This window comes from Salmo trutta, chromosome 3 (assembly GCF_901001165.1).
Source record: "Salmo trutta chromosome 3, fSalTru1.1, whole genome shotgun sequence".
Classification (NCBI taxonomy): Eukaryota; Metazoa; Chordata; class Actinopteri; order Salmoniformes; family Salmonidae; genus Salmo; species Salmo trutta.
In genome coordinates, this window is record NC_042959.1 from 60,810,077 (window position 1) to 60,837,418 (window position 27,342).

The 27,342-nt window shown below is 42.7% G+C and overlaps 1 protein-coding gene across 1 annotated transcript; it reads right to left on the reverse strand.

Moving 5' to 3' along the window:
- Window positions 1–1,796: 1,796 nt before the first annotated feature.
- On the reverse strand, window positions 1,797–25,749 carry LOC115165682 (cytochrome b5 reductase 4). The gene is made up of 17 exons (XM_029718967.1): window positions 25,513–25,749; window positions 24,786–24,907; window positions 24,331–24,484; window positions 18,771–18,871; window positions 18,507–18,591; window positions 18,369–18,407; window positions 18,102–18,228; window positions 17,914–17,971; window positions 17,652–17,745; window positions 12,326–12,358; window positions 12,069–12,191; window positions 11,620–11,760; window positions 10,334–10,489; window positions 3,493–3,643; window positions 2,925–3,011; window positions 2,216–2,377; window positions 1,797–1,933 (listed from the first exon to the last, which is right to left on the reverse strand). The coding sequence occupies exons 1-17, from the start codon at window positions 25,619–25,621 to the stop codon at window positions 1,879–1,881; spliced, it is 1,797 nt and encodes a 598-aa protein (XP_029574827.1). The 5' UTR covers window positions 25,622–25,749; the 3' UTR covers window positions 1,797–1,878.
- Between the last annotated feature and the right edge of the window lie 1,593 nt (window positions 25,750–27,342).

The window sequence follows — 27,342 nt, forward strand, 5'->3', positions numbered from 1 at the left end:
AGCTACAAAACCAAATCGAAATAATCAGCTTGTGTATTTCTTTAAAAACCAGAACCCAACACATTTCAGTCATTTTTGTCATGCGAAACAACTGGTACTTTCATCAAGTACTTTTCATCCATAGAAGCTTGACTGTTATAGTATTGCACGTAGCATGGCCTTGTGTGTTACGTTGGCAGGTGTGATCATTGAAATGGTTATGTTCAAATGGTAAGAAATGCTGCAATTCCTTTTGTGTGAAAAAGGAAGAAAATGACCATGACATTATGTACTTTGATGTTATTAAAAAGTAAATGCCACGCAGGACAAGGTTTTTAAATAGCACTTTCCATACAATCTACAGAGAACAAATTAGAGAAAAATAAACTGTGAAAAAGTCAAGATCGCATACATTCATGGACATGCTTTATTGATACCAATGTCCAATATAAATGTTTCTCCTCTCCAAAACGACATCTACGAGATTTCATGAAAATACACCTTCAATTTCATGGCCATTTTGTTCCATTTTCATCCAGATTGACTCAGTAATGATGTCTGGAAGGATACTTCTAGAGGCAGATGAACTGACTGCAGCTGGAAACGGCCAGATAAGAGCCCCTCTTATTAGGTTAATAGCAGAGCTACATCTTACCAGAGGGACCACACATAGCATAGAACAACTCTGCAGGATTGACATAGTTCGGTCTGGCAGTTTGATGTTCCACGAGGAGAAATCACAATAGTTGGTGCCTTACCAACCTCATGTATTTCACAAGAGTGAGAAAGAGTAAAGGACGCATGGTCAGGGTTCCCGGAAGCATTTTACAATCATTTAACTGCATCAAACACTTAATCAGATCACTGTGGGCTCGAGGTATTAATGAATGAAATATATACATTTAATAAAAATATAATTGAATTATTTAAATACATTTACGTAGGTGTGTAATGTATTGCGTAATGTATTCCCATTGGTATGTTTCACCTACTGTGAGTACTACAACATCAACCTGAGTGTGAGTGTGAGTGAGAGTGAGAGTGAGAGTGAGAGTGAGAGTGAGAGTGAGAGTGAGAGTGAGAGAGAGAGAGAGAGAGAGAGAGAGAGAGAGTAAAAGTACTGATTCTGAAGACTGGTCTGCTTAACCATCAGTCTCTCTCAAACAGAACCACAGGCTGCAAAACAGACAGAACAGCAGCAGCACAGCCAAAACAACTAGCTGAATAATAATAACTCTCTGTAGGAGGGTATATGCCAACAGCAGGTTGGAAATTCTCATTACTTCTTCAACAAAAGGAAGATTTAAATGATCAGAACTCCTCATAAACAACCCCAGACCTCTCTCTCTGTGGTCAGAGCAGAGGAGTGTTCAAGGACAGGACGATTCAAAAAGCTCTGGTACAGACATAGACAGACAGTGAGCTGAAGATGTTGACCTGAGGTTTCAGTGCTGCTGGGTAATTGGCCATTCATCCTTTGTGTGTGATTCACCAGCTCAGAGAGCCCAGCGGTCACGTCCTAAGCGACCAGAGAGAATAACTGTCCATCCGTGTTTCAAAGCACCAGAGAGAGAGAGAGAGAGACAGAGACACACAGAGAGAGAGGGAGCGAGAGCGAGAGACAGAGCTAATTTCCTTCCAGATTCAAAGAGCCTCTGTGGGTCTCTGGCATCGCTGCTAACCACAGGTCTCAGGTCCATCAGTTCAGTCTACAGTGCATAGAAAGACATTGTGCCAAAAAACACATTGGCCTGCAGCCTAACAACATATCTTCTCTCCCAGACACTCTCTCACAAATTGTGTCTTCTTTCTCTCTCTCACACACACACATTGTTCTCTCAATGTCCCATTGACACCTCAGGCTGTGAGTTTGAAATATGTCAGGTCTGAGACAGGCACTCAGCCCTGGAACGCATGAATCTCCTCTTCACTGAAACAATGCTGTCTCACCAACCTGAGAAAGAGAGGAGGGAGATTGAGAGAAGTGAGAAGGGGAGTCAGAAAGCCTAAAGGTGGGAAAAGTTATCAAAAGTTATACAGGCTAACTTTCTTGCACTACATATCCTGAAATAGCTTGAATCTACATTAACATAAAAACACAGATTTTTACCTTGTCAGCTCGGGGATTCGATCTTGCAACCTTTCGTTACTAGTCCAACGCTCTAACCACTAGGCTACTTGCCGCCCGGCTAAATGCCTAACTGGAGTGTGTAGAGGGGTGTGGAGTGTCACTCACCCCACAGTCAGCTCGGTGAAGGCTGAGGGGCCACACACACACACAAAGACCTTTGAGCCCTCAGGCCTAACCAGGAAGTCAGTCAGCATGGAGGACTCAACCCGCCCCTTCCTGCCTGTCCACCCATCACACGGCTCTGACAGAATATACTCCACCTGGAACCTGGAACCATATAATAGAGCAGAACAGAACCCATCAAACGGCTCTGACAAAACATACTCCACCTAGAACCTGGAACCATAGAATAGAGCAGAATAGAACCTATCACATGGCTCTGACAGAACATACTCCACCTGGAACCATAGAATGTAAGAAACAAATGTATCTTCTGCCTTACCAATGACAGACAGATCATCAGAACATACTGTACACTGACAGAGATGAAGAGAGAGAACATTCTCTGCCTAGCCTAGCAGCAAGACTACATGTACAGTAACATGTATGTGTTAATGCTGCTTCACAGGTAATGGTTCACATGAGATTTTAGTCAAAATGGTAATGATGGGGAGTGTTCACACACCATGACGACATGCAATCATAGACATCTGGAGCGGGCAACACACACACACACACACACACACACACACACACACACGCGCACACACACACGCACACGCACACACACACAGAGGGTCAGTCTTGCTGACATTAACGCAGCCAGTCTCATAATGACCACCTTCAATATGAATACACAGTGCAACACACACACCTCTCATCTTCAGCAGCGAGGACGTCCAGTTCAGAGTGCCACAGGATGTCCCTTTCCTGTCTGTTGAAGAACATCAGCTTGGTTTTCCTAGAACACACAGATCCCATGCCGTCAGAACAACCTCGTCCTTTACAATATATACACATCCTCAGAAAGAGAACAATGACAGCCTTGTCCGTTACAATGTATACACATCCTCAGAAAGAGAACAATGACAGCCTTGTCCTTTACAATGTATACACATCCTCAGAAAGAGAACAATGACAGCCTTGTCCGTTACAATGTATACACATCCTCAGAAAGAGAACAATGACAGCCTTGCAATAGCACAGCAGTCAGAGTACAGCCTCCTTCAGTTTCTATTCAGTCACAAGTAGAAAGGAAATACTCTGCATAACATATCTGGAAGAACAGGATCAACAATACAGCAGTATATTTGATAGGATAGGCAGAATATTTTCCATACTGCTTACACCTTTCCAAGTCTTTCATATCTACATGAAGTGCTTAGGGGGGAGGGGCTATACTAGGGGTTGTTTCTGGGTGGAGCCATGACAGTGTATTTCACCTGAGTGAGCCCAGGTCCTGGAGGGCCAATCGGATCACCCGAGCCATGGGCGTGAACCCCGTGCCGGCTGCTAACAGGTAGAGGTGAGTGACCTCACGCAGGAGGCGGAGACTGAACGGACCATCCGGGCTGCTGACAGACAGGTGGTTACCTAGGCAAGCAGGGAAGAGGAGAGAAGGAAACCCATTAAGCTGAGAAACCACACAAACACAAGAATAAGCAAAAACAGATAATACATACCGTAATTTCCGGACTATTAAGCGCACCTGAATATAAGCCGCACCCAAAATAAATAATATTTTGAACGTAAATAAGCCGCACATGTCTAAGCCGCAGGTGCCTACCGGTACATTGAAAAAAAGGAACTTTACACAGGCTTTAACGAAACACGGCTTGTAACAAAAATAAATAGGCTTTAACGAAACACGGCTTGTAACAAAAAATAAAAAATTAGCAGTAAGCTTTAGTTGTCTTTTTGCACTGAGTCAATTCCTCACGCTGCTGTTTCCAACGTCTTATCATCAACGCATTAACCTGTTGGGGCTAGGGGGCAGTATTTGCACGGCCGGATAAAAAACGTACCCGATTTAAACTGGTTACTACTCTTGCCCAGAAACGAGAATATGCATATAATTAGTAGATTTGGATAGAAAACACTAAAGTTTCTAAAACTGTTTGAATGGTATCTGTGAGTATAACAGAACTCATATGGCAGGCCAAAACCTGAGAAGATTCCATACAGGAAGTGCCCTGTCTGACAATTTGTTCTCCTTCTGTGGCATCTCTATCAAAAATACAGCATCTCTGCTGTAACGTGACATTTTCTAAGGCTTCCATTGGCTCTCAGAAGGCGCCAGAAAGTGGAATGACGTCTCTGCAGTCTCTGGGCGAAAAACAGCAGGAGTTTTTGTGAGTGGTCAGGCAGGGAACAATGACACTGGAGTGCGCGTCCACGAGAGGACTCCATGTTTTTCTTTCAGTCTTTCAACAAATACAACGTCGCCCGGTTGGAATATTATCGCTATTTTACGCAAAAAAAAAAAAACGCATAAAAATTGATTTTAAACAGCGTTTGACATGCTTCGAAGTACGGTAATGGAATATTTAAAAAAATAAATTGTCACGAAATGCGCTCTCGCGTCACCCTTCGGATACTGACCTGAACGCACGAACAAAACGGAGCTATTTGAATATAACTATGGATTATTTGGAACCAAAACAACATTTGAAGTTGAAGTAGAAGTCCTGGGAGTGCATTCTGACGAAGAACAGCAAAGGTAATCCAATTTTTCTTATAGTAAATCTGAGTTTGGTGAGGGCCAAACTTGGTGGGTGTCAAATTAGCTAGCCGTGATGGCCGGGCTATCTACTCAGAATATTGCAAAATGTGCTTTCGCCGAAAAGCTATTTTAAAATCTGACACCGCGATTGCATAAAGGAGTTCTGTATCTATAATTCTTAAAATAATGGTTTTGTATTTTGTGAACGTTAATCGTGAGTAATGTAGTAAATTCACCGGATGTTTGCGGTGGGTATGCTAGTTGTGAACATCACATGCTAATGTAAAAGCTGTTTTTTGATATAAATATGAACTTGATTGAACAAAACATGCATGTATTGTATAGCATAATGTCCTAGGAGTGTCATCTGATGAAGATCAAAGGTTAGTGCTGCATTTAGCTGTGGTTTTGGTTTTTGTGACATATATGCTTGCTTTGAAAATGGCTGTGTGATTATTTTTGGCAGGGTACTCTCCTGACATAATCTAATGTTTTGCTTTCGTTGTAAAACCTTTTTGAAATCGGACAATGTGGTTAGATTAATGAGAGTCTTGTCTTTAAAATGGTGTAAAATAGTCATATGTTTGAGAAATTGAATTAATAGCATTTATGAGGTATTTGTATTTCGCGCCACGCGATTCCACTGGCTGTTGACTTGCCCAGGGAGGTTAAGACCAAGCTCCCGCCAGATCAATCGCCTTCAACTTGAAAGCTGCATCATATGAATTTCTCTGTGTCTTTGCCATGAGGGTGACAAAATGACTACCGTAATCAGAATGATGGGAAGTTTGACAGCGCTCGATTTAATCTAAACAGTAAACAAAAAAGTTGTTTGACCTTAACGCGTTCGGCAATTTCATTGGTCTAATGAAAGCTTCATGCCGCCAAAAAACTGAGCACGTCACAGAATGTGTTTTTTTGGAGAAAAAAAAAATTGAAAGCGGGAAAAATCCATATATTAGCCGCGTCATTGTTTAAGCCGCGAGGTTCAAAGCCTGGGAAAAAAGTTGCGGCTTATAGTCCGGAATTTACGGTAAATGTATTTTTTTTAAAGGAGTACAAAAGCAGGATAGCTTGAATAATGAATACAGAACACAGTGTCTGTTCATTCCCTACTATCAGCTATCCATTTCCTCTTTCATGAGGTTTCTGTTTGTACTGTACAGCTAGTCTTTGTTATGAGGTGTTATCTTGATGTACTGTATATCAGTGAAAGGCACATGGTACTGTTGTAATGGAGAATGTTTTTTGTCTTTAACTGACTGACTGGGAAATAAACATCCTCCATCTGTCCCAATGTTGCAGCTGGGCCTGCATCGCCAGGCAACCACACACATCACTCAACACTATAATATATTCAGGTAATGGGGGCCAGATTAGGACAATTAGATAGCCTGAAGCCATGTCACTGAGCGTAGTTTACACAGAAAGATAAAGAAACATCTATTTTCCTGTCCACTTCTGTGCAGATGGACTGGTAGGAAAATTACTTTTCCAGTAAGAAGAAGGTCATGGATTTAGATTGTCTTGTCCTCTTAACAGTGGAATCAATACAAAGGCCAGGAAATCCGATTCATTGTGGGTGGAAAGGAAAGATGGGTTATATTCTGGCACCCTGACTATGTAGAAGGCTGGACTCTGAGAAGGGGTCGGGAGGATAGATGAGATAAAACAACCTGTTGATGAGTTTTTAAATAGAAACTAATTACACCATCAATCCTGTTCGGGAGCTGAGCAATCTCCCCCCCTGTAATTGATTTATCTGAATAGTGCCTGCTTCTGCTGATGTATGAATAAGAGGAGAGAGAGAGAGAGCATGGTGACAAAAGGATACAGGATGAAAGAGAGAGGAGGAAAAAAGATAGGGTCTGTGACGATTATAGAATTTTAGGTAACGATTAGTTGTCATGCGAATGACCACAGTCATTGTCATAATTGTCTTTTTTGTTGAAAAATGTTTTGAGCTTGTAATGGATATCTGAATATTAGCTATGACATACCTACTAAATACAACAGCATTAGTGACACCCCTATCTCAAAAAGGAATGGTTTGGACCGCTTGAAAGGTTTGGAACCGTGCCATTCTGCTCGGAAAATGACTACCAAATGTACCCACTTCATGTAAAAAGACTATTATCTACTCGAATAGAAAAGTTGATTATTGTTGGTTACAGGATTATACAATAACTGTGCCAGCCCTAACTAACATATGACATTTAATACTCAAAATACATAATGAGACTAGAATTGCAAAGTGCTACTATTAATCATAACAATATCCCTAATCACAATGGTAAGAGTATAGTCCTCTCTGTGAATGTAAACTTCATAATCATGTTATTACTAACGGTCAAGTAAATGCAGTACACAATCACAATCAATGCTTGTTTATTGCATTTTAAAGACTAAATGATGTTAAAGGTTTTTTTTATTTTAAATCTACGCACAGGAGTCAAGAACTTCTGTCACCTAGTCTACTTGTGTACGCAGCAGGCAAACATGTAAATGAGTTGATGGTAAACAAAAGGTCATCTAATCAATCCTGGTTGGAAGAAAAATAACCTTCCTTCTGGTTTCTGACGTGCTATTTTTTATTTCATGTTGTTGTTGTTGCCAACCTTGCTCACTTACAGTGGGGGGAAAAAGTATTTGATCCCCTGCTGATTTTGTACGTTTGCCCACTGACAAAGAAATGATCAGTCTATAATTTTAATAGTAGATTTATTTGAACAGTGAGAGACAGAATAACAACAAAAGTATCCAGAAAAACGCATGTCAGAAATGTTATAAATTGATTTGCATTTTAATGAGGGAAATAAGTATGACCCCTCTCAGAAAGATTTCTTTTATACAGGTAACGAGCTGAGATTAGAAGCACACTTAAAGGGAGTGCTCCTAATCTCAGTTTGTTACCTGTAAAAAAGACACCTGTCCACAGAAGCAATCAATCAATCAATCAGATCTCAAACTCTCCACCATGGCCAAGACCAAAGAGTTCTAAGGATGTCAGGGACAAGATTGTAGACCTACACAAGAATGGAATGGGCTACAAGACCATCGCCAAGCAGCTTGGTGAGAAGGTGACAACATTTGGTGCAATTATTCGCAAATGGAAGAAACACAAAAGAACTGTCAATATCCCTCGGCCTGGGGCTCCATGCAAGATCTCACCTCGTGGAGTTGCAATGATCATGAGAACGGTGAGGAATCAGCCCAGAACTACACGGGAGGATCTTGTCAATGATCTCAAGGCAGCTGGGACCATAGTCACCAAGAAAACAATTGGTAACACACTACGCCATGAAGGACTGCAATCCTGCAGCGCCCGCAAGGTCCCCCTGCTCAAGAATACATATACATGCCCGTCTGAAGTTTGCCAATGAACATCTGAATGACTCAGAGGACAACTGGTGAAAGTGTTGTGGTCAGATGAGACCAAAACGGAGCTCTTTGACATCAACTCAACTCGCCGTGTTTGGAGGAGGAGGAATGACTCCAACAACACCATCTCCACCGTCAAACATGGAGGTGGAAACATTATGCTTTGGGGGTGTTTTTCTGCTAAGGGGACAGGACAACTTCACCGCATCAAAGGGACGATGGACGGGGCCATGTACCGTCAAATCTTAGGTGAGAACCTCCTTCCCTCAGACAGGGCATTGAAAATGGGTCGTGGATGGGTATTCTAGCATGACAATGACACAAAACACATGGCCAAGGCAACAAAGGAGTGGCTCAAGAAGAAGCACATTAAGGTCCTGGAGTGGCCTAGCCAGTCTCCAGACCTTAATCCCATAGAAAATCTGTGGAGGGAGCTGAAGGTTCGAGTTGCCAAACGTCAGCCTCGAAACCTTAATGACTTGGAGAAGATCTGCAAAGAGGAGTGGGACAAAATCCCTCCTGAGATGTGTGCAAACCTGGTGGCCAACTACAAGAAACGTCTGACCTCTGTGATTGCCAACAAGGGTTTTGCCACCAAGTACTAAGTCATGTTTTGCAGAGGGGTCAAATACTTATTTCCCTCATTAAAATGCAAATCATTTTATAACATTTTTAACATAAATCTTTCTGGATTTTTTGGTTGTTATTCTGTCTCTCACTGTTCAAATAAACCTACTATTAAAATTATAGACTGATCATTTCTTTGTAAGTGGGCAAACGTACAAAATCAGCAGGGGATCAAATACTTTTTTCCCCCACTGTATCTGAGACATTAGTATTCCACAGTGCGGCTAAACCACCTGCAGATTGACGTACACTTGACCTCCACTTAATATGAACACACAGCACATGAACACACACATACATTTACTCACACAGAAACAAATGCACGCACGCACGCACGCACACACAAACAAAACGCACACAACCTACTCACTGATAACCTTATATTTCTTTACTCTTATTATTACCTATCCGGATGCCTACTCTCTTTACCTTGCCTTCGTGTATATATCAACCGCAAGTAGCTCGTACATTGATTTGGTACTCCCTGTATATAGCTCCCCATTGATCTGGTACTCCCTGTACATAGCTCCCCATTGATCTGGTACTCCCTGTACATAGCTCCCCATTGCTCTGGTACTCCCTGTATATAGCTCCCCATTGCTCTGGTACTCCCTGTATATAGCTCCCCATTGATCTGGTACTCCCTGTATATAGCTCCCCATTGATCTGGTACTCCCTGTATATAGCTCCCCATTGATCTGGTACTCCCTGTATATAGCTCCCCATTGATCTGGTACTCCCTGTATATAGCTCCCCATTGATCTGGTACTCCCTGTATATAGCTCCACATTGATCTGGTACTCCCTGTATATAGCGCCACAATGATCTGGTACTCCCTGTATATAGCTCCCCGTTGATCTGGTACTCCCTGTATATAGCTCCCCATTGATCTGGTACTCCCTGTATATAGCTCCCCATTGATCTGGTACTCCCTGTATATAGCTCCCCATTGATCTGGTACTCCCTGTATATAGCTCCCCATTGATCTGGTACTCCCTGTATATAGCTCCCCATTGATCTGGTACTCCCTGTATATAGCGCCACAATGATCTGGTACTCCCTGTATATAGCGCCACAATGATCTGGTACTCCCTGTATATAGCTCCCCATTGATCTGGTACTCCCTGTATATAGCTCCCCATTGATCTGGTACTCCCTGTATATAGCTCCCCATTGATCTGGTACTCCCTGTATATAGCTCCCCATTGATCTGGTACTCCCTGTATATAGCTCCCCATTGATCTGGTACTCCCTGTATATAGCTCCCCATTGATCTGGTACTCCCTGTATATAGCTCCCCATTGATCTGGTACTCCCTGTATATAGCTCCACATTGATCTGGTACTCCCTGTAAATGGCTTATTTGATTCCTCTTTTGTTCGTTACTATTTAAAACTATATATATAATAATATTTCAACTCGGCATCTTTGGGAACGGTTCAGAATTTCAATGTAAAAAGTCTACACCAGTTGTATTCGGTGTATGTGATAAATAACATTTGAACAACCCACTTAGCTGTAACAGTGAGGGTTCCTGGGGGCCTCAGACTTACCGATGTTGAGGTTGTTTAGATGTGGAGTCAACACTCCATCTGGGTAGACTTTGATCATGAGGAAGATGTCAGTGGCTGCAGTCCCCTGTGTGGAGTCCAGTGTAGCTGGTACCAGTGTTTCCTCGACTGGCGTGTAGGGCTTCACCACCTCACTGTCTACACATATAGCATTAACATTAGCAATGAATTACATGGGATGCTATGGGATTAGCAGTAGCCCAGATATAGCATTAGCCAACTGTCTACACATTTCATAAGACTTGTTTTTCTCTGGAGGCCAGGAAGGAGCTGGTAAGATGTACATTACTGGTGGTTTTAGATTTTAGTGATGTTTTTTATATATATGCTTCAACCACTACCCTGAGGCGTCAACCACTACCCTGAGGCGTCAACCACTACCCTGAGGCGTCAACCACTACCCAGAGGCGTCAACCACTACCCTGAGGCGTCAACCACTACCCTGAGGCGTCAACCACTACCCTGAGGCGTCAACCACTACCCTGAGGCGTCAACCACTACTCTGAGGCGTCAACCACTACCCTGAGGCTTCAACCACTACCCTGAGAGCAATTGATTCAGTATAGCATACGGCCCTCAGGTTCACTACCAATCAAAAACATCAAACACATCATTGTGATCTCTACAGTGCTGTTGGCTGGTCGTCATTGACCTTGCATAGGCTTGAACACTGGTATACACTGATTTATAAGGCCATATTGGGTAAAATGACACTATCTGTAAAAATAAAAAAAATCAGCTCAGTAAATATATATAAATTACGGTCACATTCTCATTTGCTTTTAACAGTACCAAGAATTAGAATAGGTCATGGTGGAAATAGTTTTAGTTACTCAACTCAGTGGTCCTGTAATTTTCAAAAATGTGATGATCTAGTCATGTTGGTGGAGTTTAAACACTTGGTCGATGTAAATATAGCTCCACATTGATCTGGTAATTGTCTTTAGGACAGCTGGTTTTTTTGTTATGACATTTGTGTTTCTTTATGTAATAGTTGTACTGTATGTGTATGTATAGTTTTGTTCAGGGTTGTGTTAGTGTATCCAAGTTGTTTTGTCTGAAACGTTGTTCCCCCTGCTGCTGTTGGACCAGGTCTTGCTTGAAAAATAGATTTTTATCTCAATGAGAAAAGCATGTATAAATAAAGGTTAAATAAAATGTAAAAAATGTAGCATAGCACAAGCACTAGCAATGGACCGCATGGGCTGCTATGGGATTAGCTCTAGCTTAGTTGTAGCATTAGCATGGATCTATAAGCTAGGCCTTACCTTGGATGAGGGCCTTGAGGTAGATGTGTTTCCCAACTGGCACGTGCATGAGTGTCCCTAGAGGGAGTTGTAACCGGAACACCCAGGTGTCGTGTGTGACCTCCGTCTTAGAAACTAACATACACTCCCTGTAGAAGATCGCTGCAGAGAGAGAGAGAGTGAATAACTAACATGTGATTTTGGTTAATAGGGGAATGTAATAAAATCAATTCAGAAGACTGATGAATAAACATCTCTTTGGATGTGTCTGAAATGGCATTCTGTCTCTTTCGTCTTTTCTCGATTCCTCACTTCCTCTCTCCTTGCCGCCTCCTCAAAACGCATTGGAGGAGAAAGTACAAGGTCCCTCCCCTCTTACATTCTCCTCCAAAGCGTTTTGAGAAGAAGGTGAGGAGTGAGGCTGTGAGGAATCAAGGAATGACGTATTGGAAAAGAGCCCCTATTCATACCTCGATCTTTCATCCTGAAGAGAGAATCATGGAATTCCAGTGATTCACCAAGCTCCTCCCACTTTCCTTTGGCTGCTTTACGCATGCTGACCTGAATCTTCCCCACAGCACACGCTGTGTGAACTGTACCAGCATAGCGAGAGAGCGAGAGGGAGAAAGATGGGGAGGGAGGGATCGAGGGAGGGAGTTGGTAAACGTTAACAGTTAGTCAGCTTTAGCTTATGAAAAGACATCAGACCAGAAAATGTTCTCCTTACCAGCAACGCTTCCATCTACTTCTTGGGCTAGACCTGAAAAAGAGAGCCTCCCAGTGAGTTGTTTACCAGAAATTAATATAAAATCAAATTCATCACCCCATTTACAGAAAGATAGAGAAGGAAAGAGAGACAGAGTAAGAGAGAGACAGACCGAGGGGGATAGAAATAGACCGATAGAGGGTTTAGTGGAAATGGGCACAGTGTTTATTTCCTCTGGTTGACACAGTCAATATTTCCCTCCAACATTAATAAGCCAGTGATAAACACTGGACAGTAATTGTGTCAAGTCCTCCAGGCTGGAACACAGATGGAGAAATAAGCCTTGACAGCAATCAATAATATAATTACAGCTGATAATGGACTAGGTCTGTGATGTTCATGGAATTTTAGATGATGATAATTGGCCAGCTAAAATGGCCATGGTCACAGTAACAACCGTTCGAAGTTTCCTCACGTTGTTAACTGTCCATGTTACGGCAGAAATGGACTCAACGACACAAATGTCGGCTGTCCCGTCTTCAGTCAGTTGTTCGTTCAACACCACAACAAAAAATAAAATCAAAATGTGCGTATATTTTTTTAAGGGGGTCTTCATCAGTTAAAGGGTAAAGGTAATTGTGCCAGCCCTAGGGTACAGGATAGCATTGTGACAAATGTAAAAAATGTCTAAATGTTTAAACTGCAATTGGTATTGTTTAAACGATAAGAAAAACATCATAAAACTATTCACAATGCAGAGATGGTGCTGCGTATGACCGCCAGCGGGCAATGCAATTAAAACTAACGCAGTCATGGCAACCCAGAGACTGTAAAAGATATGGACGACGCAATCGATAACATCACCCCATTGTTTCCTATGAGAATGCTCAGTGGCGCATTTGAAGATCAGAAAGTGCATTTTCAGCAAGTCACCATCTTGCTTCACGGAGGAGTTTTTGGAAAAATTGCATGTGCACTTTGAGCTAGTCTAAGAAGTGACGTTGCAGGCTAGCTCAGTGCTGCCTCCTCTCATTAATTAAGTATCTCAAGTTGAAGGCCGACCGAGGTACTGCAGGCTGCCTTTAGCAACTGCAGTTGATGTCAGAAGTTTACATGAACTAGTTTTAATGACTCCAACCTAAGCGTTTCAACTGCTCCACACATTTCTTGTTAACAAACTATAGTTTTGGCAAGTCGGTTAGGACATGTACTTTGTGCATGACACAAGACATTTTTCGAACAATTGTTTACAGACAGATTATAAGACTTATAATTCACTGTATCACAATTCCAGTGGGTCAGAAGTTTACATACACTAAGTTGACTGTGCCTTTAAACAGCTTAGAAAATTCCAGAAAATTATGTCATGGCTTTAGAAGTTCTGATTGGCTAATGGACATCATTTGAGTCAATTGGAGGTGTACCTGTGGATGTATTTCAAGGCCTACCTTCAAACTCAGTGCCTCTTTGCTTGACATCACAGGAAAATCAAAAGAAATCAGCAAAGAAATTGTAGACCTCCACAAGTCTGGTTCATCCTTGGGAGCAATTTCCAAGGTACCACGTTCATCTGTACAAACAATAGTACGCAAGTATAAACACCATGGGACCATGCAGCCGTCACACTGCTCAAAAAGGAGACTTGTTCTGTCTCTCAGAGATGAATGTACTTTGGTGCGAAAAGCGCAAATCAATTCCAGAACAGCAGCCACGGACCTTGTGAAGATGCTGGAGGAAACAGGTAGAAAAGTATCTATATCCACAGTAAAACGAGTCCTATATCGACATAACCTGATAGGCCGCTCAGCAAGGAAGTAGCCACTGCTCCAAAACCGCCATAAAAAAGCCAGACTACAGTTTGCAACTGCACATGGGGACAAAGATCGTACTTTTTGGAGAAATATTCTCTGGTCTGATGAAACAGAAATAGAACTGTTTGGCCATAATGACCATCGTTATGTTTGGAGGAAAAAGGGGGAGGCTTGCAAGCCGAAGAACACCATCCAAACCGTGAAGCACGGGGATGGCAGCATCATGTTGTGGGGGTGCTTTGCTGAAGGAGGGACTGGTGCACTTCACAAAATAGATGGCATCATGAGGAAGAAAAATTATGTGGATATATTGAAGCAACATCTCAAGACATCAGTCAGGAAGTTAAAGCTTGGTCGCAAATGGGTCTTCCAAATGGACAATAACCCCAAGCATACTTCCAAAGTTGTGGCAAAATGGCTTAAGGAAAACAAAGTCAAGGTATTGGAGTGGCCATCACAAAGCCCTGACCTCAATCCCATAGAAAATTTGTGGGCAGAACTGAAAGCATGTGCGAGCAAGGAGGCCTACAAACCTGACTCAGTTACACCAGTTCTGTCAGGAGGAATGGGCCAAAATTCACCCAACTTATTGTGGAAAGCTTGTGGAAGGCTACCTGAAACGTTTGACCCAAGTTAAACAATTTAAAGGCAATGCTACCAAATACTAATTGAGTGTATGTACACTTCTGACCCACTGGGAATGTGATGAAAGAAATAAAGCTGAAATTAATCCTTCTCTCTACTATTATTCTGACATTTCACATTTTTAAAATAAAGTGGTATTCCTAACTGTCCTAAAACAGGGACTTTCTACTTGGATTAAATGTCAGGAACTGTGAAAAACTGAGTTTAAATGTACACTGCTCAAAAAAATAAAGGGAACACTTAAACAACACATCCTAGATCTGAATGAATGAAATAATCTTATTAAATACATAGTTACATAGTTGAATGTGCTGACAAAAAAAAAAAAAATCACACAAAAAATAATCAATGGAAATCCAATTTATCAACCCATGGAGGTCTGGATTTGGAGTCACACTCAAAATTAAAGTGGAAAACCACACTACAGGCTGATCCAACTTTGATGTAATGTCCTTAAAACAAGTCAAAATGAGGCTCAGTGGTGTGTGTGGCCTCCATGTGCCTGTATGACCTCCCTACAACGCCTGGGCATGCTCCTAATGAGGTGGCGGATGGTCTCCTGAGGGATCTCCTCCCAGACCTGGACTAAAGCATCCGCCAACTCCTGGACAGTCTGTGGTGCAACGTGGTGTTGGTGGATGGAGCGAGACATGATGTCCCAGATGTGCTCAATTGGATTCAGGTCTGGGGAACGGGCGGGCCAGTCCATAGCATCAATGCCTTCCTCTTGCACGAACTGCTTACACACTCCAGCCACATGAGGTCTAGCATTGTCTTGCATTAGGAGGAACCCAGGGCCAACCGCACCAGCATATGGTCTCACAAGGTGTCTGAGGATCTCATCTCGGTACCTAATGGCAGTCAGGCTACCTCTGGCGAGCACATGGAGGGCTGTGCGGCCCCCCCCAAAGAAATGCCACCCCACACCATGACTGACCCACCGCCAAACCGGTCATGCTGGAGGATGTTGCAGGCAGCAGAACGTTCTCCACGGCGTCTCCAGACTCTGTCACGTCTGTCACGTGCTCAGTGTGAACCTGCTTTCATCTGTGAAGAGCACAGGGCGCCAGTGGCAAATTTGCCAATCTTGGTGTTCTCTGGCAAATGCCAAACGTCATGCACGGTGTTGGGCTGTAAGCACAACCCCCACCTGTGGACGTCGGGCCCTCATACCACCCTCATGGAGTCTGTTTCTGACCATTTGAGCAGACATATGCACATTTGTGGCCTGCTGGAGGTCATTTTGCAGGGATCTGGCAGTGCTCCTCCTGCTCCTCCTTGCACAAAGGCGGAGGTAGCGGTCCTGCTGCTGGGTTGTTGCCCTCCTACGGCCTCCTCCACGTCTCCTGATGTACTGGCCTGTCTCCTGGTAGCGCCTCCATGCTCTGGACACTACGCTGACAGACACAGCAAACCTTCTTACCACAGCTCCCATTGATGTGCCATCCTGGATGAGCTGCACTACCTGAGCCACTTGTGTGGGTTGTAGACTCCATCTCATGCTACCACTAGAGTGAAAGCACCGCCAGCATTCAAAAGTGACCAAAACATCAGCCAGGAAGCATAGGAACTGAGAAGTGGTCTGTGGTCCACCTGTAGAACCACTCCTTTATTAGGGGTGTCTTGCTTATTGCCTATAATTTCCATCTGTTGTCTATTCCATTTGCACAACAGCATGTGAAATGTATTGTCAATCAGTGTTGCTTCCTAAGTGGACAGTTTGATTTCACAGAAGTGTGATTGACTTGGAGTTACATTGTGTTGTTTAAGTGTTCCCTTTATTTTTTTGAGCAGTGTATTTGGCTAAGGTGTATGTAAACTTCAACTGTAAATGATCCTTCTAACTCGTCTCTGTGCAATTTTAATACCAGTATATAGTAAAATATGGCATACCGCCCATCCCAACCTTATGTCCCACTTCTCATCAATGTGATGTTTCGTTGCAGTGATGATGTAAGACCGCGTGTTCATAGATGTCCAACAATGTATTTCGCTGCACCTGTGATAACATCTGCAAATCTGTGGTCGCGACCAATAAACTTTGATTTGATGTTGTTAACGCAACATATGAGGTGTTTGACTTTGAGAGCTCGCGTTTTGTACTTTGCAGAGCAATCATTGTACAATTTCTCCATCTGGGCCATCACGGTTGTTCGATATGGCATCTTGTAGTCTGGTTCTAGATATGCCATCAGGGCAGTGAAGCCAACATCCTCTACCATTGAAAATAGCTGCATATCAACTGCAATAATTTCTGTAATCAGCGCTGGGATTTTCTCACTCCATCTCTTATCGCACTTCTTTCGTGTGAAGACTGAAGAGCCTGTCTAATGTCTGTTGTTGGGGGCCTGCGCTGCTGCTGCCAGCAACGGTTTGGGTGTCAAGGTGCCTCCCTTTCAGACGGTTAAGCACTGCACCTGTACTGCCACTGTAGCTCAATTCTACCTCTCAAAGTTTGCGTTTCATCACCTTCTCAAAGTATTACCATACAGGACTTCGCTGCTGTCACGTCCCTGTCATTTTCCCGACTGTTAACGACGAAGTTCAGAGCGCTTTATATCTCCTCCTACTAATGTTACAGCATTGTTGCGTTAGGCATGTTCCCTTTATGATGATGATCGGGGCCTGTTAGTGCTAGTTGTGATAACTGCACTGTGACTTACATTTTATGGGAGGAAATAAGAAAAATATAATAGTAAACAGTTTTTGGTTAACAATGCCAATTTGGTTTAAACGTTCACACCCCTAGTACAGGATTGTTAGAGAGAAAATAAAGAGTATGGCTGTAATAGATGGATAAAAGAAAGGAGATTGAAAGAGGCGGCTATGACAACTCATGTCAGAAAACAGCTCCCTGGCATAGTGGACAGTCAAAGGAAGCTGCGGCTTACGTTGACGCAGCATGTAGGACATTTTCCCCAGAAGAACTTCCACCCGTACAACACCATCTTGCAGGTCAACTATGGTACAGCCAGAGCTGGGGAGCTGAGATAGGAGAGGGGGTAAAAGAGAGGAGAGAAAATAAGGGAGAAGAAGGAAAGAGGGGAGAGAAAAGAGGGGTGGGTGGTGAGGTTAAAGAACAATTACTGCACATTCTGGCTCACATTTCACTCAAATCTTGCCATTTAAAAATTGCAAAGTGGGGATGTTTACCTTCCGTTTGGTGTAAACCACAATATTGACTGTGACATCAGTTTGAAACCAGTCATACCTAAAAAAAAACAATGTACAGATACAGTATGTTCATTACCTTCTCACATCTATCTATCACACCTCACATCCTCCAGTCTGTCACCATTCTCAATATCATAACAGTTGTTCTTGTTGTTTTGTGAGCGTACCTGGGCCGGGCGTCTTTGGGTTGGGGTGGTGGCAGGGCGGCTGAGGGTTGCAGTGATGAGGAGGGTGAGGGAGGGGTGAGGAAAGCAGGAGGGAGCATGGAGGTGGGCGAAGGAGGGGGGGCTAGACCTGAGGAGAGAGAGAGAGACAAGAGTAAGGACTGATTTCAGCCACAGAGAATATAGAACACCCACACACAAATACCAGACACTACAGAACAATCACAGGGTTTTTTTGTGCATTATTCTTATTGTTATTTTGTACATTACCATTTAAATGAGTGATGCTGTCCTTTATCAAAGACTTAGCTGTGGAGACAAATTAGAAAGGGTCAAAAAACATCCTGCATGAAAGAGAGAATACGGTGCATTAAAGTCCTGAGACAGAGGGATTGTGTGTTCCTGTACCTTTAAGAGCAGTGCTGGCCTTCACAGCCATCCTCCCTACCAGACACTCCTTTAGCATGGACTCATAGTTCACCCAACGGTGAACCTGCTCATATGGCCACAGATACAGGGACAAAGGCAGGCAGGGAGAAAGTGAGCAAGAGAGCTTAGACACGCACGGCATCACAACACACATTATGTGCTTTAATGTTTTGAACTTGTGTGTTTTAACATGTGAACTTCCAAGGTAGTCCTTTAACTCGGGAAAGTCCAACGAGAGCTGACCTGGTCAAAAAGGTCTGTTCCGTCTATCCCAGCTGCCTTCATCAGCTCCTCTTCTCCTCCAGGGTGGAAATCCATGTAGGGGCTCACATTATAAACCATGCCTGAGACACACACAGGAAATAATAGTATGTATTTACAAAATACTCACAAAATGCACAATACATTTTTTATTGTGAATTGCTTATTTAGCAATTCACAATAAAAAAATGTATTAAATATCTGTATATTAGGGCTAACTCGTGTATGTGGGCCCACTCACACCGACAAATATAACAGTGAATTCAGCAAATACATTCCAAAAAATGGTTATGAACGCTTAAACTATGAACTATACAAATTGTAATGTATGGTGTTGAGGGGGAGTTGAAGGCTGTGCCCAGCCTCCAATGCTTTCTGTAGAAAGCCTTCTCACAACATAAAGACACTTGCCCTACTCAAAGACATTATCCCAACAAACACAACATTTTCCTCCCAACATAAGGACCTGGCCGAGTCACTGACCCTGAAAACAGACACAGTCTCAAGGAAAACACTGTATGAGAGGAGAAGGTATGTACACCACAGGGAACCTTGATTTGTGTACATAATCGCCAATTACTGTCTTATAGCCTACTGATATTAAATTGGTTAGCTAATGCCTTCATCACACATCTCTATGGGAGTGCTGATGAGTGCGATCAACAAATCTGAAAACATGAATAACAAATGAGACATGATGATAATGGCATCAGCATACGGCTGTTTAATTCCATATTTCTTCTCTACAACCTAATGCTGCTGCTGGATGTTGTTATTTGTTGTTTTAAGGACTGATTATCAAATAAGTACTAAAAAATGATTGCTGTATGCCAAGCATATGTGAGTGTATGAGTTTGGGTACGAGAGAGAGGTAATAGGGAGGGAAGAGAGAAAGAGAGGCATACAGCGGGAGGGAGGGCGCCACCTGTTCTGCTCTGAAACAGAAGAAGTGGACAGAGTCCTAGTCACTAAAGCCTGCATAATCTTCCTTCACAGCAAATTTAATTAAGCTTTATTACTCAATGTCCTTTGACAAATGAACCCACTCCATGACTACCAATGACTGCATTTAATCTCAATGACGCACATGTGGAAATGAGAGGATGAAATGTGTTAGATTCCTTCCGAAAGTGATTCCTCACGAAACCCAGACAAAAAAAGACCATGATTTTGGGGATTTCACTCTATGTAAGAGCCTTCGGAAAGTATTCAGAGCCCTTGACTTTTCCACATTTTGTTATGTTACAGCCTTATTTTAAAATGTTTTTTTCCCTAATCAATCTACACACAATACCAGATAATTACAAAGCAAAAACAGGTTTGTAGAAATGTTTGCAAATGTATTACAAATACAAAACTGAAATATCACATTTACATAAGTATTCAGACCCTTTACTCAGTACTTTGTTGAGGCACCTTTGGCAGCGATTACAGCCTTGAGTCTTCTTGGGTATGACGCTACAAGCTTGGCACACCTGTATTTGGGGAGTATCTCCCATTCTACTCTGCAGGTTAGATTCTCAAGCTCTGTCAGGTTGGATTGGGAGCGTCGCTGCACAGCTATTTTCAGGTCTCTCCAGAGATGTTCGATCGAGTTCAAGTCCGGGCTCTGGCAGGGCTACTCAAGGACATTCAGAGACTTGTCCCGAAGTCACTCCTGCATTGTCTTGGCTGTGTGCTTAGGGTCTTTGTCCTGTTGGAAGGTCAACCTTCGCCCCAGTCTGAAGTCCTGAGCGCTCTGGAGCAGGTTTTCCTCAAGGATCTCTTTGCTCCATACATCTTTTTCTTGATCCTGACTAGTCTCCCATTCCCTGCCGCTGAAAAACATCCCCACAGCATGATGCTGCCACCACCATGCTTCACCATAGGGATGGTGTCAGGTTTCCTCCAGAACTCCAAAGAGTTCAATCTTGGTTTCATCAGACCAGAGAATCTTGTTTCTCATGGTCTGAGAATCCTTTAGGTGCCTTTTGGCAAACACCAAGTGGCCTGTCATGTGCTTTTTACAGAGGAGTGGCTTCCGTCTGGCCACTCTACCATAAAGGCCTGATTGGTGGAGTGCTGATGAGATGGTTGTCCTTCTGGAAGGTTCTCCCATCTCCACAGAGGAACTCTGGAGCTCTGTCAGAGTGACCATCAGGTTCTTGGTGACCAAGGGAGGTGACCAAGGCCCTTCCCCCCCGATTGCTTAGTTTGGCCGGATGATCAGCTGTAGGAAGAGTCTTGGTGGTTCCAAACTTCTTCCGTTTAAGAATGATGGAGGCCACTGTGTTCTTGGGGACATTCAATGCAGCAGACTTTTTTGGGTTACCAATCCCCAGATCCGTGCCTCGACACAATCCTGTCTCGGAGCGCCACAGACAATTCCTTTCGAACTCATGGCTTGGTTTTGGCTCTGACATGCACTGTCAACTGTGGGACCTTATATAGACAGGTGTGTGCCTTTCCAAATCATGTCCAATCAATTGAATTTACCACAGATTGACTACAATCAAGTTGTAGAAACATCTCAATGATGATCAATGGAAACAGGATGCACCCGAGTTCAATTTTGAGCCTCATAGGAAAGGGTCTGAATACTTATTTAAATAAGATATCTGTTTTATATTTTTTATAAATTTGCAAACATTTCTTCAAGCCTACTTCACTATCATTATGAGGCATTGTGTGTAGATTGATGAGGGAAAAAAACTATGTAATCCATTCTAGAATAAGGCTGTAACGTAACAAAATGCATTGTAATAGTCCTTTGGAGGAAGGATTGTTGACATAGACTTGACATTTGTATTTAAAACCATAATTGAGAAATGATTTATCAAAGTTGGCATATTATGACATTTTGTCCTAACTTAGGCCTCCTTTAAGACTCCATTGTGGTTCATCTGTAGGTGCTACAAAGCAAACATTGGTGTCATATGAAGCTATACTGCCTTCTCTGTAATATGAGTAGTATTTTTATTTCAATAACTTTTTCTTTACATTAACTTATGAATATTGAAAAATATAAACATGATATTGAAATTGGCAAATGTTTTAATATATGGTTGAACATAATATACTCTACAGGCTTAGCAAAGTTCAAGAGTGGGATCTCTGCTACTTTAAGAGTTATGACCCAATTTTTAAGCATTAACAAAAGAGTGAATGTGAAAATGTATTCAAAATGGTGATTTGCAGGATGTGCAATGATACAAGTAAAAGGAGGGCTGTGATTGGTTACAATGCTGAACTATGCCAATTATTTTTTTAAAGGGCCATAACTTTAAAACTAGCAGAGATCCCCGTCTGGAACTTTGATATGCCTGTAGAGTATATAATGTTCAACAATATATTGCATTTTTAAACATATTTTCGATATTCATGTTGTATGATTAAATACTCATAAATTAATGTAAGACATTTTTTTGTGAAATCAAAACAACAGCCCCTTCAACAACAGCCCCTTCACATTACACTCCATGCAGTTTGGCTTCAGAGCGAAACACTCCACAGAAACGGCCAACTGCTTTCTTCTGGAAAATGTGAAGTCCAAGATGGACAAAGGGGGCGTTGTTGGGGCTGTGTTTCTGGACCTAAGGAACGTTTTCGATACTGTTAACCATGAGATTCTCATCACAAAATTGTCCAAGTTCAACTTTTCCCCCGATGCCTTGAGATGGATGAAATCATACCTTGAAGGCAGAACTCAGTGTGTCAGAGTGAGCAATGAGCTGTCGCCCACTCTTAGCTATGATGTGGGCGTGCCCCAAGGGTCAATACTGGGGCCCCTCTTGTTCAGCCTGTACATTAATGATCTGCCTTCCGTCTGCACTGGGTCTGAAGTTCAAATGTATGCAGATGATACAGTGATATATGTGCATGCAAAGAGCAAACAACAAGCTGCACAAGAACTCACTACTGTAATGGTCCAGGTTACAAAGTGGCTCAGTGACTCGTGTTTGCATCTCAATGTGAAAAAAACTGTTTGCATGTTCTTCACAAAGAGGGCAACAGATGCTACTGAGCCAGATGTCTATGTGTCAGGGGAGAAGCTCCAGGTGGTATCTGATTTTAAGTACCTTGGAATCATACTTGATTCCAACCTCTCTTTTAAAAAGCATGTGAAAAAGGTAATTCAAATAACCAAATTCAACCTAGCTAATTTCCGATTTATACGAAATTGTTTGACCACAGAGGTAGCATGACTGTACTTCAAATCGAGGATACTCCCCCACTTAACATACTGCTTGACTAGTTGGACCCAAGCTTGCTATACAACATTAAAACCTATTCAGTCTGTCTACAAACAGGCTCTCAAAGTGCTCGATAGGAAGCCCAATAGCCATCATCACTGTTACATCCTCAGAAAGCATGAGCTCCTGAGTTGGGAAAATCTGGTGCAATATACCGACGCATGTCTTGTATTCAAGATCCTAAATGGCCTAGCTCCCCCTCCACTCAGTACTTTTGTTAAACAGAAAATCCAAACATATGGCAGCAGATCCACAAGGTCTGCCATGAGAGGTGACTGTATAGTTCCCTTAAGGAAAAGCACCTTTAGTAAATCCGCTTTCTCTGTGAGAGCGTCCCATGTCTGGAATACACTGCCATCAGACACACACAACTGCACCACATATCACACTTTCACAAAATGCATGAAGACATGGCTAAAGGTCAATCAGATTTGTGAACATAATCCCTAGCTGTGTATTGCCGCTTTCCATGTTGTCTGTTGTCTGTAGCTTGTGAGGTGTGGAAACACTTTGTTTTTATGGATTTTGTCTTGTTGCTTTTTGTTCTATGTTGCTCTGTCTGTATGCTACATCTTGCTTGTCCTATGTTGCTCTGTCTTTATGCTATGTCTTGCGTGTGCTCACTGTTCTATGATTGTCTATATTGTAATTGTTTTTAATAACCTGCCCAGGGACTGCGGTTGAAAATTAGCCGGCTGGCTAAAACTGGCACTTTTACTGAAACGTTGATTAATGTACACTGTCCCTGTAAAAAATAAAATAAACTCAAAATACTACTCATATTACAGAGCAAGTGGTAAAGCTTCATATGAAACACATTTTTGCTTTGTATTGCAGCATCGACAGGTTAAACATTATTGGCTATTAAAGGAGGCCTGGGTAAGGCAAAATGTAATAAATATGCCACCTTTGATGAACTATTTCTCAATTATGCTTTGAGATACAAATATCAAATACAATCTTTCCTTGAAAGGACTATTCTATGGATTACATTTCGTAGAAATCCCCCAAATCATGGCATTTGTTTTGTCTGGATTTCGTGAGGAATCACTCAATTAGGACTACGGAAGGTGGAGAGAAGAATTGTGTACAGATAGTATGTGGCTACTGTGTGTGTATGTGTACTTTTCACATTTATTTTCCTGAACAATTTAAGTAATACCCCAGTTTCTCCAACTCTAGCCCTGGAGAGGCATTGAGCCCTTGATTAGTTAAATCTAGTGTGTTAGCACTGGGCTTAAACAAAAACCTGCAAAACACCAGGACCAGTGTTGTGTGTGTGTATACAGTATAGGGCTAGCTTGTGTCACCTCGTATGCAGGTCCAACAGTCGTGCCGTGTGTTGTGTTTTTGCAGCTCCTCCTCCGTGACGTCTATGAGTCTACCTCTCAGCCCTGTCAGGTCTCGGCCACTCTTAGCCACACGGATCCAGTCCATCAGACTGTGGCCAGGCTTCAATGCTACCTGAAACAACATGGAAGAACAGCCCTCACAGTCACAAAAGGTGGTATCATGATAATACAGCCTTACACTTACAGTTCAGTAAAGAGTAAAGTGGTGTCAAAGGGTGTGGCATGATGACAATCAATTTATGGTTGACTTTGCAGACAGGGTTTTCTAACTCAATTTAAAATTGGACTACAGCACAGAACATTCACATAGTAGGACCACAATAGTCTAGCCCATTGATGGGTCATCAACATTATGTATGATATAAAGGCATAACTCTCACACACAATCATGTCGTCAACTACCGGTACAGTACCTTGTTCCTGCCGGACTGACCGGCTGGAGCAACACGCTGCTGCGAGCTGGCTGCAGGGAACGACTGGGATGGGACGTTCAGCATCGCGACTCTTCGAAAGCAGGCCGAATTCTGAAGGAATCCTGTATAAGACGGGCCTTCGATTAACACGACAATAAAGGAAACACTCTTGAGGTTGTGAACCACTGTGAAATTATGTTTCTATTGTGTCACAAGAAACACATTTCCCTGAAGTGACACTAGTTGAGTAATTTAGCTAGCTGACTGGCTAGCACCCCGGAAGAGCAATTTCACAACAAAACGCCCAAATATGTCCATAATATCAGACATATAAAATAACCGGTGAGATGGAACTCGACCGAACAAATGACACTTACAATACACTGTTCGTACAAAAATATTTGACTATGAAAACAACACCTATTTGGCGTTGTCACTGTTAAAAACTACATTCCCGCAGTAGCTGCAGATGATGTCGCGATATGATGATGAAATGGTCAAACCACTTAAAGTAAAACTGTATCCAAAATACCTAGAGCGCCATCTAGTGTAAAGATACATCTCAACAGTCGCCCTGATACAGTACAAAGCGCCCCGAAAATTTCAGAAGACGATGTAAATAAATGTAAAATAGGACTCATATTTATGTTTTTGTAGGGTATCTTTTAGCCAATATAAATGTGAGTATTTGGAAATGCTAAATGGTAACTTAGAACACGTAGCCTACCTGGTATGAAACCAGAGAAAAAAATTGTCACAATAGAAACATATTTCGCTCTTCCTCCATCTCCCTCCTCCTCGTCCTCCTCCGAATCTTCGTTGGAATGATTTAACATCAAAATATGTTAATAATTGCCATAGACACAGTTATTTTGTCACAATTCAGAAACGTGATTATCCCATGTATCACATGAGCCTTGTACGTACAATGAATGGCCTATTGCAAAACGATATAAAAAGACGGCTTGAGTTTATTTACATGACCAACCAGCGTCAGTGTAGGGAGAGTTCTACGTCCCTACGTAATCTGATTAGACAAATCTCACTAAAAGGATTCCAAGGTGGGAATAGTTTCTTCTTGACACGTGACTTCAAAATAAAAGCCCAATGTACATAGACTCTATTTTACCTGTATTTTAAACTCATTATTTAATAATGAATGCGATTTTTTTGGGAATGGCTGAAACAGCTCCCTTTTTTCATTCACACACACACACACACACACACACACACACACACACACACACACACACACACACAGAGACACACAGACTTACACAAACACACACATTCGGTAGATGCGTGAGAGAGCTGCTGAATGGCCAGTTGGGCAGTAATGGAGGGAAGCTTGTGCTGACGAGAGCAACACCTGGACACAGCAGGAGTTCAGGAAGGACGGACATGGGATGGGTAACAGGCAGACCCGGCCAGGCCAACCGAAACCAGTTTCTCTCTCTCTCTCTCACACACACACACACACACACACACACACACACACACACACACACACACACACACACACACACACACACACACACACACACACACACACACACACGTACATGCAAGCTTCCTGTGCCTTTGTCAGGTTTTATAAAGTTAATACACTTTAGTAAATAGTTAATAGACTGTTCATTTTGGGTAAGAAGTGGAGCAAATAGTTACTCTGTGGATACTTTTTTATTAGTGGAATGGTAGTTGGCTAATATTAAAAGTATGGCCATAGTAATCCAAAAGGTGGCAGTGCAACCATGAGCCTGAGTCTCTCTGCTGCTACACTGTTCTGTAAGGTGTTCTGTAGGTGGCAGTGCAACCACGAGCCTGAGTCTCTCTGCTGGTACACTGTTCTATAAGGTGTTCTGTAGGTGGCAGTGCAACCACGAGCCTGAGTCTCTTTGCTGGTACACTGTTCTGTAAGGTGTTCTGTAGGTGGCAGTGCAACCATGAGCCTGAGTCTCTCTGCTGGTACACTGTTCTGTAAGGTGTTCTGTAGGTGGCAGTGCAACCACGAGCCTGAGTCTCTCTGCTGGTACACTGTTCTGTAAGGTGTTCTGTAGGTGGCAGTGCAACCACGAGCCTGAGTCTCTCTGCTGGTACACTGTTCTGTAAGGTGTTCTGTAGGTGGCAGTGCAACCACGAGCCTGAGTCTCTCTGCTGGTACACTGTTCTGTAAGGTGTTCTGTAGGTGGCAGTGCAACCACGAGCCTGAGTCTCTCTGCTGGTACACTGTTCTGTAGGTGGCAGTGCAACCATGAGCCTGAGTCTCTCTGCTGGTACACTGTTCTGTAAGGTGTTCTGTAGGTGGCAGTGCAACCACGAGCCTGAGTCTCTGCTGGTACACTGTTCTGTAAGGTGTTCTGTAGGTGGCAGTGCAACCATGAGCCTGAGTCTCTCTGCTGGTACACTGTTCTGTAAGATGTTCTGTAGGTGGCAGTGCAACCCCGAGCCTGAGTCTCTCTGCTGGTACACTGTTCTGTAAGATGTTCTGTAGGTGGCAGTGCAACCCCGAGCCTGAGTCTCTCTGCTGGTACACTGTTCTGTAAGGTGTTCTGTAGGT

Excerpts from the sequence above, each read along its gene's own strand:
- LOC115165682 (XM_029718967.1), bottom strand. The coding sequence starts at position 25,621 with ATGTTAAATCATTCCAACGAAGATTCGGAGGAGGACGAGGAGGAGGGA. Across the intron at positions 24,485-24,785 it reads GTCAGTCCGGCAGGAACAAG|GTAGCATTGAAGCCTGGCCA; the intron begins GTACTGTACCGG and ends ATGTTGTTTCAG. Across the intron at positions 17,972-18,101 it reads CCCAAAGACGCCCGGCCCAG|GTATGACTGGTTTCAAACTG; the intron begins GTACGCTCACAA and ends GTTTTTTTTTAG.